Source organism: Anguilla rostrata, chromosome 2 (genome assembly GCF_018555375.3).
Source record: "Anguilla rostrata isolate EN2019 chromosome 2, ASM1855537v3, whole genome shotgun sequence".
In the NCBI taxonomy this organism is placed as follows: domain Eukaryota; kingdom Metazoa; phylum Chordata; class Actinopteri; order Anguilliformes; family Anguillidae; genus Anguilla; species Anguilla rostrata.
The window spans coordinates 60,912,746-60,926,713 of NC_057934.1; the positions used below are offsets into that span (position 1 = coordinate 60,912,746).

The window sequence follows — 13,968 nt, forward strand, 5'->3', positions numbered from 1 at the left end:
CAAACGCAGACTGAAGACTCATCTCTTCAGGCTGCACCTCTCCCCACCCTCCCTAGCCTATAGTTCAGCTCATTGTACCTAGCTAGGATAATTTGATTATGTTAGTGTATCTGGTAGGATTGTTTTTGTATGATTAGGTGTGATTCCAGTGCTAGTTTGTACTTTGTACTTGGTAGGATTCTTGCTGCTGAACAAGCTTACTCTACAGGGTTGGAGTCCTGATCGATGTGGTCACTTCTGGCACTACGATCCTTACTTCACTCTAGTGTTTCTTTTGCGCCTCTACATCTTGAAACCTATGCACTTGTTGTACGTCGCTCTGGATAAGAGCGTCTGCTAAATGCCTGTAATGTAATGTAATGTAATGATTCATTTTCTACATTCTGATATGCATTGTCATTGTGTTATTGGCTAATTCCTGTTGCGTTTTAAATTCCACCCCACCCCCCCCCCCCCCCCCCCCCCCAAACACACCCACACACCCCCGTGCAGATAGTAAGGATTTCTTCACTTCCTTAACAGTTTGTTTGCACAGAAATTCCACTCCACTCTAAGTGTTCTCAGCTGCTGAGCTGATAGCCCCCAACATGCTCTGGTTAATTCAAAGAGTTTTTTTGAATTAACTGTTAAGCCTTTAGCTGGCAGCTCAACTAAGAAGCTTCATTTCACATCCAAATGTAGTTTATTATTCACATATGCACGGAAATTTCTGGTTTGTCTTGTTTGTTTGCTTTTTTCAAAATGTAAAAAAAGGATTTTTGCTGAGGCTGAATTCTAAAGCAAATATTTTTTTTTTGTTGGTGACATTGCGATTGAATTCTCCAAATATTCATGTATGTACTTTTTTCCTTTTTTTCAGTTTCAAGTTGTGCTTCTATTTAAACTTTTTCCTGTTCAGTTACATTTCCTCGATTCAAATTGTCAAAACCTTAGGCCCTGATCTAGCTCTAAACATAAATACAGGATTACCGGTTACCGCGTTAATAAAAGTCTTCACTGGAATATTATTTATTTATTTTTGACACAGGTGGAGTCTGTCACGGATGATAGACCTACTTAAGGCTATCCCCAAACTTCTCTAGGAATTGTTGATTTATACTGGCCAGACACTGTGTACCTTAAGATTATGTTCAAAAGCGGGTAGTCCAATTTGATCAAGGCTGTTTTGCATAAGAAAATCTGACATTCCAGGTTACAAAACCAATAATAAATTTACATTGTATGCCAACAAAGTCTGTTTGGACAATAGTACAAACCCTTGGAAGGTTCGCCAAGTATCTTCAGTTTGAAAAGACAGAATGCTGAACAATGTCACTGAGCTTATGTATGTGCGTGTGTGTGTTTGCATGTGTATGTTTGTATGTGTGCGTGCATGTGTATGTGCGTGTGTGTTTGTACATGCATGTGTGTGTATGTATGTGTGTGTGTATGTGTGCGTGCAAGTGTGTGTGTGTGTTTGTATGTGTGCATACGATTGCCAGTGGTGGAACGTGTACGAGGTCGAGTCGATTCTAGACATGCTGTACCTGGTATTTACCTGCTTTGTCGTATTATCTGCGTATAATGTACAATGTAAAGTGCATGTAAAAGTCGTCTGTAAGAGGTCTGTAAATGTGTAATGTATGTAATGCATCATGTCGTGTGTGTCGATGTGTGTATGTATTGTGCCAGGGGTGGGTTTATGTGTATTGGGGTTGTATATACGTCACAGTACGGTATGTGTGTTCGTCCCGAACCGTCACAGTACGGACGTTACGGTTCAGTGCATGCAGTCGTGCGAAGAATACACGGTAGCCTATGTGCGAAGATTGATGAACGTAATGCGGAACCAAATTTTACAATCACAAGTTCCACCCGGAAACCTTAAGCTGTAAACCGTTAGCAACATGCCATGCTAAGCTTAGGTCGAGCTAATGGGGGAGTCTCCTTTAGGAACCAGGAGAAATAAACTGGGGCTCCATTATTGGGTAAAGTTAAGTGGCCATAGTGTGACTGACTCTGGCTGAGTCAGTCACACTATGGCGAGTGCAAATGACATACAGGAGCTAGAAGACCCGCCTGCTTCTTTCAAATCAGCTGTGTGGGGAAATTTCGGGTTCCCAGTGAACTACGACAGCAACGGAGAGCGAGTGGTGGATCGGACGAGGTGTGTCGGCGTTGTCTTACAGTTGTAGGATATGTGTGCGGAAACACATCAAACATGTTAACGTATATTCGACGGCATCAACCAGATGTGCCAATCACAGCAGCTAGGAAAAAAAAGCAGGAGTCCAACTACTTATCTCCGCTGCTTTTAGCACTATATGAAGAACAGGCCAATATTAGAAGCATTGCATTTACTTATGCTAGCGCCCTTGCATGATAGAACACCATTAAGTATTTATACAAAGGTGTTCAGCCCGTTACAACGTTCCTACGTTTCAGTAGTCACCAGGTTAATACAAATGTGACTGCCCTAAGGCAACAGTTTATTTTTCTTATTTTTTATATGTATTTATTTGTATTTTCACACAGAGTTATCAGTTCTGTATGCCTTATTTCATCAGCCTCTGAGTAATTGAACATATTATTTTTATTTGTGTATTCAACTAAAGATGTTCGTTTAGCCGATTGGCCTATGCTTGTTTTACACTACATAAAATAGCCTTCAAGTATATGTCGCATTACTGCTAATACTAAGCTGTCTACAACTACCTAATATAGAACAGGTAAAACAAACTAACTTGACTGTCTGTCAATAAAGAGAACCAGCTTTCATTGGGCTTTTTTGTTGCCTTTTTCCCGCTGTACACCAAACCGTGGTGTGAACCGAGCCGTGACTTCTGTGTACCGTCACACCCCTAGCACACAGCCATGGCAGATAAAGGGAGTCATTAGTTTCTCCGTCAATATCCGAGGGAGGCACAAGTCAAACACATTCTCCCGAGGCACACATGCGCTCAAAGGGCAGGGTCACTGCTGTTCTCATTCTTGTCTCTGATTGGACACCGCATCTTTACGGCGCAATGTGCCCGCTGCTATCAGGATGTTCCGCTCCTCATCCGTTCAGTGAACGAGGAGACAACTGCGATCTCTGCTCAGCTCATTGGCCAATGACAAAAGGCGGATTTCCTTCGTTCTGCAACTGTGAACCAGGCAAGCCACTGCATGACATTGCGAAAATCGATCATTAAGGTATTTCATTAAATGACAAAAATTCATATTAAGGTTAATTAAATGGATGAATCAGTCCATAACAAGCTGCAGCTGCCCCACCCCAATAAATAAATAAATGACCCATTGGTGAAGAGAAGGGAAGTATACAGTTTGACTCAAAGTTCAAATAAGGTCAGAAAAAGAGAAATTTCTGTCTCATTCAGACCACATGAAAATATGTTTTGAAACCAGGATTGTGGAACTAACAGTCATTCTCAGATGAACATATGACAGACCCCATGAGAACCAATTCTTTAGAGGACAATCCTTACACAAAGGTTGTTTACCAAAGGGTTATGAATAAATAAATAACCCTTTGTAAAACTGAGCCTGGATTTTTTTTAATGGACTCATAAAATTTACCAACTATCCTTAAGCAACCGTTAGGAAATTGCTAGACATGTCGTTTCCTCTGACGTTGAAACTGGAGACGTGCATTGCTCGCGCATCTGGCGCGTCTCAATCGGTATTGATCCCCGCCGGTACAACTAGGTTTTAATGACTTCAAATTAGGCTTGATGTGAATTACTTCCAGATGTTATTTGACGTATAAGGTACAACATACCCAGCCATATGCTTTCAGGGATAGAGATAACACACGCCGGCGATTTATGAAGTCCGGGCAGATGTGGGAAATACTATGAAGTTAGCCGTTTTAATTTTGTATTTGGTTTTAAAAACTCTCAGACTAAATGCACAGAATTAATTAATTTTAAAATTGCATTGGCCTACAACAGCGTAGATGACATAATAGTGCCGTTTCAAAAAATATGAATACCACTAGAATTTTTCTAGTCACTGGTTTGTCTTTTAAAAGACTGATGTTTGTTTTAAACAACGTTTTGTATAGTGTTCGAGATCAATTATTTCACATTTTTAAGAGACCCTCTTAAAACTGAACTTACTTTTTGGCAGCTCATTAAACAGGACATGAGCACGAAATCCTAGAACCAGGGCAAACCAATGATATAGGAGTTTAGCCAACAACGGGGTGGCCAAAACGGTCAGCATGTGCTGTTTCGCAGTTTACCTGTGAAATTTTGCAGAAAGGCACCCCGGCCCCATGCGGACAAGAAATAATTTAACATGGTAAAAATGATGGGTCAGTGCCAGCTGACATTGGCCTTGCCTCTTAAGGAAGATCGAACTCGTACTGCATTATGAAACCACCACAACTCTTCACCATTGGAACACGACAATGTTTCCACTTTTTCTGCCCCAACCTTTAATGTTTTCATTTTCAATGGCATTTTTTTTTTACAACAGATATGTTCTGCGAATGTCTCCTAGCCAAAAATGGCCTTCTCTGATTTTTGAAGAATAATTGCTTTACGAAATTCAGTCTACTGTATGTGACCATGAAAGTAATTAATTGTTAGCATCCGCATTGCATGACACAGCTGAAAAAGTGTAATAAACCGCATAAAACCCGAATGTAACCGCACACACATGTTCGGTGTCCAATCAACCCTAACAGAGTACGAAATAACAATGGAATGGACATTTTACTGTGTATAAAAATGTACGTGCAGCCAGTCCGATCAGATTCTTTTTCTATTGGAAGCTCACAGTTGCTGACCTGAGAAGGTGTTAAAAAGACCGGTATGTTTAAAGGAAGGCCGGGGTCGTTAGAATCGAATGAGTCGCTGATGTATTTTTTAGATTCTAAACTGAAACTGACAGAATAAAGTTTCCCTTTCGTGAAACAAACATACTACTACTGCATCTTTGCGCTGTACTGTAACGCTGTCCTCCGCATTGTTCAACTGACATAATCTGACCATTATATAAGACACATTGCGTCCTCTCCGGTCCAGGTGTCACGCGTCCATGGAAACGGGGTTCCTTGGCAACGCAAAGCAAACACATTGATAAACAAAACATCACAGTGCAAATGCATTTGGCCTGTCTGTCACATCCAGTTTTTTCCCTTTTGAAATAGCTTTTTATTCGTGATAAAATGTCAACTGAAGTTTTAGTGTCAAGACCATTTGTCGACACCAGGGCTGTATCCCAGGATGTGCCTGCGAGATCACCAGACTCGATTATCAAAGAGAACATGTTCCCGTCCTCCGGTTTGGCCACGGCGGGGTACCGGTCCGCTAAGTATACGACGGATGAGTGGGATGCCAAAAACAACTCCACTCTCGCCCAGGCGGCAGGCGATCGGGACAACGCGGAGAGGATCAGATATGAGTCCAAAAGTCTTCACAAGGAGACCGAGACGAGGACGCTTCGGTCCCAAGCGGAGGGAACGCGGTACCTGGGAGAAAGACTTCAGGAAATTAACTTCTGGCAGTCGGAACTGCAGCGGCACATCGAAGAGCTAACCCGGGAAACCGAGATGCTACTGGGGCAAAAGCGCCGACTGGAGAAGGCGCTGGAAGCCACTGAGATCCCTTACGCCATTGCTACTGACAACCTGACCTGCCGGGAGCGCCGACTCGGACCTGACTTGGTCAAAGACGAAGTGGAGGACCAGCTACTTAAAGTGAATCCCTTATTTCTACTTAGGTCCCCATAGGCTATTACTACATTATATTGACTTTATTATACAGTGAGTTGCGATTTAGATATATTTAATCAGACAGAAACACATAGCTAGATGGTTTATATATAGGGCCATTAATTGTTAAGTTTCTTGACACATTAGGTCAGGCCACTATCTAACTTGATCATAAGTTAATAGCCAGACTAATTTGGTGTGAATGGAGTAGCTGAATGCTGCGTGATAACTATACGAAATGACTGTCATAAAATGACAGTATGCTTTTTTAAATGAAGGAAGTGGAGCTGATCAGGAGCATCCAGGCGCTTCTGAAAAAAACTTTAAACGAAGCCATCAATCAAATAAGGTGAGAAAAAAGGGGAAATTTAATTCTGTTTCATTCAAACTGCATGAAACAATGTTTTGAAACCAGATTTATGGAGCTTACAGTAATCTACAGAAGATCATATGACAGTCCCAAGGGGAATCAGTTTGTCTGATGACATTCTTTACTAGTTGTTATACTTACAGATCAGATCTGTCTCTTTACAATAATTTAAACAGTGAAGCACTTGAAAAAAAGCATCACTAGTGAATATGCAGATCAGGAAAGGGGGGTGGGGGGGGGGGGGGGGTTGAACAAGACCATTTCTAATAAAATAAAAAAACCCTTGAACTGGTGGATCCACCTCACCCCCCCCCCCCCCATCCCCTTCTCTCAGGGCCAACAGGGAGGCAAAGCAGACACTGGAGCTTGACTGGTCTGACAAGTTCCAGGCCTACAGCATGGACGTCCAGTGCGGTCGCTACAGCAACAGGAGCATGGACATCCAGAACCATCCCAACTCTGCTAAATTACAGGACCAGTGAGGCCCAGCTCTCTCTCTCTCTCTCTCTCTCTCTCTCTCTCTCTCTCTCTCTCTCTCTCCCTCTCCCTCTCTCTCTCTCTCTCTCCTTCTCTCTTTCCCTCATCTCTCTCTCTCTCACTCTGTCGGTCTCTCCCTCCCTTCTCTCTTCTCTCTTTATGTATTGTGAGTGCATACCTGCCCATCCCACAGCCTTTTTGGCGGGAAACCGCAGGCGTGGGTGTCTTGCAGTGGCTGCCTGTGGACCTGTGCTGATAGGGGATGTGAAATACTCTGTAGGAACGTGCGTTTCAGATTCAGGAAGTGGGGGATGTGTGCTTCCCAAAAATAACATTTAAAAATGTTTTTGTGGTAAAGTGCAGGTTTGTCCTCCACGCTAGCAGAAACTGTCCTCCTTTGGGTCAGCTAGAAAGGTTTCCCTGGGTCAACCTGTGCTCATTGGGTGTGCTTCAGTCGAGACTTGGGTTTCGGTTGCCCTAAACAGGAACGTTGTTCGGGCCCCAAAGTTTTTCAAAAACAAAAAGAGAGAATAATTAGAATTGTGTGGCCGGGGGATGGTTTTGGCAATAAACGCCTACATGGTGTCTGTGTATGCCAGCGGCCAGCTCTGGGTCTGTAACCGGGGAAGACCAGGCGGCCTCTGCCTAATCATTTCTTTTACTGTTTAAAAGGCAATCTACAGCAATGCACGGCCTGTAGCACTTAATCCTGCTGCGTGCTGTTGTGTGCATGCATTACACCAAGCCTGCACGGTTAGTTGCACGTTATTAGATAAATACACCGAAGAAATTCCTTTTAAGAAGGAGGAAAGTTAAAGGAAGTCACTAAACTAGCCAACCTGACCTCCTCCGGCAAGGTGTTCCAGGGTCGAGGGGCCCTAATTAGCTAGGCCCGGTTACCCCGCTGTTTTCAGTCTGGCCTTTGGAACCGCCGGAAGGTTCTTGTCCCAGGACCTCAGACTACGCGCTAGCTCATAGGTGTCTGCCTATGAGCTAGCACGATATAAATATACCCTGCTATGAGCTAGCGCGATATAAATATACCCTGCTATGAGCTAGCGCGATATAAATATACCCTGCTATGAGCTAGCGCGATATAAATATACCCTGCTATGAGCTAGCGCGATATAAATATACCCTGCTATGAGCTAGCGCGATATAAATATACCCTGCTATGAGCTAGCGCGATATAAATATACCCTGCTATGAGCTAGCGCGATATAAATATACCCTGCTATGAGCTAGCGTGTATAAATATACCCTGCTATGAGCTAGCGCGATATAAATATACCCTCTTAAAATCAGTTCTGTATCTTACTGGCGACCAGTGTAAAGCAGCTGAAATAAGGTGGCTGTGAACATGTCCTTTATAGCGCTAGGCTATTGACCAGTAAACGTTTTTTTCTCCACACCGCTCCAGTTCTGGCTTCTCTCCACTGGTTGCCTTGTTGCTTTCGGAATCAGTTTGAAATTTTCATTAATTACTTACAAGGCCTTACCTGGTTTGGCGCCCAATTATATTTGTGAACTTTTAATTCCTTATTGTCCCCTGAGACCTCTCAGATCTGCCAGGCTTGGGCTTTTGGCTGTTCCACAGTCTAGATTAAAATCAAGAGGTGATCGAGGCTCTGCTGTAATGGCCCCTATGCTCTGGAACAGCCTTCCATACAATATCAGGTCTGCGGATACAGTCTCTACTTTTAAAACTAGCCTAAAATCGCCTTCTGTAATGACTGATAGCTGGATGCTGTACTTTTTCCTTTTAATTGTTTGGTCTTAATGCTAATGTTTTATCATTTCCTATTATTTTATTTTGTTTGTTTTACTTTTACTAAGTTTGTTTTGCTAAGTTCCTCTTTGTTTTATTCTTTGGATTTTAATATTGCCTTTTATTCTTCTATATTGCTGTTTTGTTTTATATTTCAGTCACAGGACTGAAATATTGGTCAGCTGGCAAACATTTTCTTTTGACACTAGAGGGCGGCAGAGTACTATTTTACTATAAGACAAGCAGAACCAAAATTATAAACTTGTCTTAAAAAAAAGGAAAGAAGAAGCTTTCTTATTATCTCCACTCATTGTTTTTTTTGGCTTTCCATGCTCTTTTTCATGCCTCTCACTTAGTTCTTCCACAGATTCACATCTAGTAGCCCCTAATGCCAGTGGTCTCAGTCATTATGCAGGTAGGAAAGCACAATGAGAAGACGCATTATCGTAATGTTTGTGCGGAATGTAGTCACGATGTCGGTGTGTGTGTTTCCTTGTGTGCCTTTGGGAGATTCTGGGAGAACGTTCCCCCCGCGTCCCTGATCTGCTTCGGCCTTGTCCTTCAAAGGATTTTCACTTAAAAACGCGCACGGTTCCGTGGGCAGCCACCCGGAGGGCCGTGTACACCCCCCCATGCCCGCCCCCGCCCCCGCCCCCGCCCCCGTCACCCCGCTTATCTGCCGAACTTCCTCCGGCGGGGTGCCGGAGGGCTGAGCGATCGTATCAGCACACCTGTCAGTCACCGGGCGGAGCTCACAGCGGGCGCCGCCGCGCCGACCGGAGCCCGGGTTCGATACGCGCACCCCGCGCCCCCCTCCCACGCCCTGTCCGCCTCGCTCAGCTTCACCTTTCGGCTCTCGCTCTCGCTCTGCCTCCCCGGCCCGACCGATCGAGCGCTCGAGAACGCAGAGGAGACGCGGCGTGGTAATAACGAGGACGCGGGAGCGGTCTGGAACGCAGCGAGCCGCTCGCTAGGAGCACTTTTTTTTTGGGAAATCTTGCAGTCAAGTGCAAGACACACGCCACAAGAGACCAGATGCTTTTCTTGCCGCACAACCAGGTCGGCGGTATTTGTTTCCAGTGCAGATTGTTTTGTGGGAGCTCACCCGATGACAAACAGCACCGTGTAATGTGAACAGCCGCAGTGACGATGGCAACAACAACAAACCATAGTCCGTCCATCCATCCATCCATCCATCCATCCATAAATGTTCTTAAATGGCTTATTCCTGGTCAGGGTTTTGGGGGGTGGGGGGGTGGGTGGGGAGGAGGAAGGGGCGGGTGGTTGTGGGAGTCTATCCCAGCATTCGGTGGGTGAGAGGCTGGAATACACCCTGGTCGGGTCCCACAGTCCATCTCCGGGCCCAGGCACCGTTCGCTCACACACTCACACCTTAGAGTCTCCGACTGGCCTACTGCGTGGCATCGGACCGTGGGAGGAGACTGGAGTAACTGGCTGAAGCCCACTCGGTCACGGGGAGAGCATGCAAACTCCACAGCGAGGGGACTCAAACTCGGTAACACGCCGTACGAAAGACAGAAATGACACGCAGAGTCAAAGTGCGCACAGTTACAGTGACGGGTGCAGAGGCAGGAGGGGCTTATGGAGCAGCTGGTGAGTGGTAGATCAGAGCCTCAATAACCCTGGCGCGGGGTTTGGGAGGGACTGTTAAAACGGCCAGTCCTGCCCCCCCCCCCTCAGTGGTTTATTCAGCCTGCCCCACGGCCAGGAGTTTGAATAGGCGGTGAGCTGCGTGGGAGGCATCCGATGTGATTTCCTTCGCCCGCACGGCGATGCGCTCTGTGCTGATGGAGTCCAGGGCAGGGGGGTCAGACTGTGTTATTTTAGCTGCCATGGAGATAATCAGCTTTCATTGATGAGGCTTCGCTCGCACTTCTGGGCCGTATGATGATTGAAGATGTTGTGATGCTCTCTTTTATGGCTATGTTGAACTGATTGAGGAGTTGTTGGTTTACCCTGTACGTCCTTGCTGTCAGAAAAAAAAGGTTATTTGGCTTGTCTGCATAGGGGAACCCTTTTTACTTCTTTATGGAACTCGCTGTGGTAGGTGTGAAAACTGTGAAAGCTCCCAGACTGAACATTTATGCCCGACAAAGAACGCTGATTGACTGGTAAGCGGACTGAAGAGGCTCTATTGATGGAGAATGTGAGGGCTAGGTGTTCAAATGTTAAGGTTAAGGTTAGGGGTTCATAATCATTGAGGCTGCTTATTTTGACTTATTTCGGGACAGGTATGAGGTGCACTCTTTAAACGCGTTGCAAAACACGCTGGGGTCATTGGCTGTGAAATTCTCCTCCAGTTTTTATTTTTTTATTTTGTTTTTTCAGTGAATTCACTTGGACGTCCGTATTTCAGTTCTCAGCTTACAGTATGTCTGGCTGCTTTGCGTTGCTGCCTGTCACCACCCCTGAAGCCAACATTCTTTTCCCCGTGAGCAGCAGCTGTAGTTTGCCATCAAACCAGTGCTTGTTCTTGCCAAATTATCCTAATGATATGTTGGGAGCACACATGCTTTTACAAAAGCTGATATATGCTGATGCATGTGCGTGTAGTCATTGAGGCAATCACAAGCATGAAGCAGAAGATGTGCCAATCAGTCGAAAGCAGCCCCTAAGAGTGTTGATGGTGTCACTGGGCCAGATTTTCGATTGTTTTTGTTTTTTCAGTTAGCATACAGAATGCACGGCACCTTGTGTATTTATTTTTTTTTCTTGGCACTTTGTTAACACAGTTTATATTAAGTTCCCAAAGGTGGAACGCTCCTGATGTTTTTCTTCTTGTCTGCCTGTTGACTCATTTTTGTTTAGCTTCTTTTTGCTGTCGATTGCAAATTTCCATACTTTCCCGGCAATAGAGTTTCTATTCTATTCTTTCCTATTCTGTTCTGTTCTATTCTGTTCTATTCTATTCTATTCTATTCTATTCTGACTCAATGCAGAAGCACCTGCAGTGCACTGATGACATCATAGCGGTAACATGCTATGTAGGGTCTTTCTGGGGCCTCCTTCGTGTGTACAGTTCCTCGTGGATGCCATTTTGATGTCGCTTTCCGAGGCTGCCCTAGGTGGAGACTGCCCCCTGGTGGAATTTGGTGATATCTGTTTTTTCCATCATGGTTGCTATCTCAGGTATCTTGTTGACCGTCTCCAAACCAGCTTCAGACTGGCTGGACCGGCTTAAAGCCAGGCTGGGGCAGAGGTTGAATTTCCACCCAGGTGCTCAACCAGGCATTATAAAATAAGAGATAGGAGACATGACATCACCTTGCAAAAAAAAAAAAAAACGCAACAAAAATTAAAAAACAGAGAGGCGCTCCACCATTTGCAGAGTGTGTTCATAACAGCCAGTAGAACAGCAGAACAAGGTGAATCGTGGAAATTACTTCCTGGATACCCAAAGGGAAAGTATGGCCAACAGTCAATAGTATTGTTCTATTGGTTGTTAGCAACGCGTATCAATTGTCCGCATTGTGTGAATAATTAGCAGTCATGTAAGGTAAGGTGCGCTTCTTAAACTGGTAGGATGACACTCTGACTGTCCCACCCCTGTTTTGTAATGCATTTCAGCGATAGGGTGACATAAGGAAACAGGGATGGCTGACTGAAGGGACCGTGCTTTCATTTTGTTTTGTTTATTTGGTTATTAACTTTATACCGGAAAGTCAATCTTATTTCGTGTGCGGTCCCCTAAGAGGGTAAAGCGACACGAGGAAAGTCTTTTGCTGGCCACGGGGTAATGGCAGGGGCGTGCGTTTTAAATGAAGAATTTAGCCACCCTCTCTTGGGTATTAATGAATATTCGGTACGGTCTTAAATCTGGCCTGGATGCTTTGTTGGGTCTGCGGATCTTATGCACGTGTGTGTCATCGGTGTGTTTTTGCCGGTATCTCAGCAGGGAGTGTGGCGCCGTGTTCAGAGGTCTCGTTCTCTGGCGCGGGTGTGAATGTGAATCCCTGACACCTGGCTCTGATTTTAATTTCATGATTGTGCTCATTAACATTCGCCGCCAGGGCACTGGCTTGCTGGTATTGCTCCCGCAGAACCGCTGGATCAGAACCATATGATCTGCATACAGTAGGGGTTTTTTTTTCTTTCTTGTGTGTCCGGAGGCTGTGGGCTGTGGTAAATGTTTTTAATGCGCACACTATATATATTACATTATGCGTTGCGGTACGCTGTGCTCTGGGAAGTACTCCAATGCACCTTTCACATAAAGGAAGCTCATTACGGAAGTCGGGGGTAAAATGAAAAAGCTTTTGAAAAAGAAAAACCTTCCTAGATTGCTGCCTTGCGAACTGCTCCGTAAATTGCCGGGGAGGACTTTGTGTCTGCTCTTAAAAAGCGGGGGTTGATATTCATTCACTCCAGACTGCAGAGTGGCCCACAGTCTGAATCTGTATTTGTACCTGTCTGCCTCGTCGTTGTAGAAGAGGCCAAGTACGCCCCCTTTGTCTCCCTCAGCAGGTGTAAGCAGGCTAAGCCGCTTGCTAACTTCCTGGTTATACAGGTGTCCCACTGCAGCAAGCGCAGCCTTACCCATAACCCTTTCATAGCCTCAAAGCTAGCTGCACCGTGAGCACCCCATTGCCCTTATTGAACACACCCCTCTCCCTCTTTCACGCTCTCGCCCTCCCTTCCCTCCCTCTCCCTCTCTCCCCTCCTCCTCTCCCTCCCCTCCTCCCCCTCCCCCATCCTCCTCCCTCTCCCTCTTTCCCCTCTCTCCTCTCCCTCTCTCCCTCTTCCTCTCTCTCTCCCCTCTCCCTCTCCTCCATGCCTCCCTCTCTCTCCCTCTCTCCCCGCTCCCTCCCTCTCCCTCCCCAGTGTGTCGAACAGGGAGTCATGGACGAGGTTCTCTCAGGACAACCTGTCACTGGCGGAGCGGGAGGAGCGGGCGTCGCTGGAGCTCAGGCAGCTGGCGGACGCCGTGCTGCGGGACACGGCGGAGGACCTGCGCGCCCAGTGCGCCGCCGTCGACAACGCCTTCGCCCGCCGCTGCCAGGAGCTCAACGAGGCCAAGGCCCTGCTGGAGCTGCAGCTGGCGCAGGTGGGCAGCGCTCGTGACCCCCCCACCCCCCCCACGCCACACCACGCACGCCATCCACCCACCCACCCCGCCAGCCACCCCCCACCCCCCCCCTCGCCACACCACACAGGATTATACGTCAGGGCCTCACGCAGTGCTAGACCCCCCCTCTAGTCCGTGGCATTGGCGTAGGCATGGGGGGCCAGGCTGCACCACGGCCTCCTAAATAGTATCCCGGCCCACCAAACCCAATTGTGAACGCCCACCTAGGCAGTGCCGGCCCACCCAGGTCTACGCAGGCCCAACTATGTAAGTGCGGCCAGGGCGCGGCCCAAACCCAGCCCGGCCCAGCCCGCTCTTCGCCCTGCCTCTCTGCAGCCTTCGATCCAGCCGCACGCAGCCTTCGATCCAGCTGCACGCAGCCTTCGATCCAGCTGCACGCAGCCTTCGATCCAGCTGCACGCAGCCTTCGATCCAGCTGCACGCAGCCTTCGATCCAGCTGCACGCAGCCTTCGTAGCTGCGCAGCTCGATCCAGCTGCACGCAGCTTCCGATCGCTGCACGCTTCAGCTGCGCTGATCAGGCACGTGCGCGCATCCGAGGGGAGA

General features: G+C 46.6%; 1 protein-coding gene across 1 annotated transcript in view; it reads left to right on the forward strand.

Moving 5' to 3' along the window:
- Positions 1–2,763: 2,763 nt before the first annotated feature.
- tekt4 (tektin 4) overlaps positions 2,764–13,968 on the forward strand; it is a 14,586-nt gene continuing 3,381 nt past the window's right edge. Inside the window, exons 1-4 of the mRNA XM_064323400.1 lie at positions 2,764–5,686; positions 5,980–6,050; positions 6,406–6,549; positions 13,159–13,381. Coding sequence (XP_064179470.1) covers positions 5,156–5,686; positions 5,980–6,050; positions 6,406–6,549; positions 13,159–13,381 — 969 coding nt within the window. The 5' untranslated portion in view covers positions 2,764–5,155. The remainder of the gene's footprint in view (positions 5,687–5,979; positions 6,051–6,405; positions 6,550–13,158; positions 13,382–13,968) is intronic.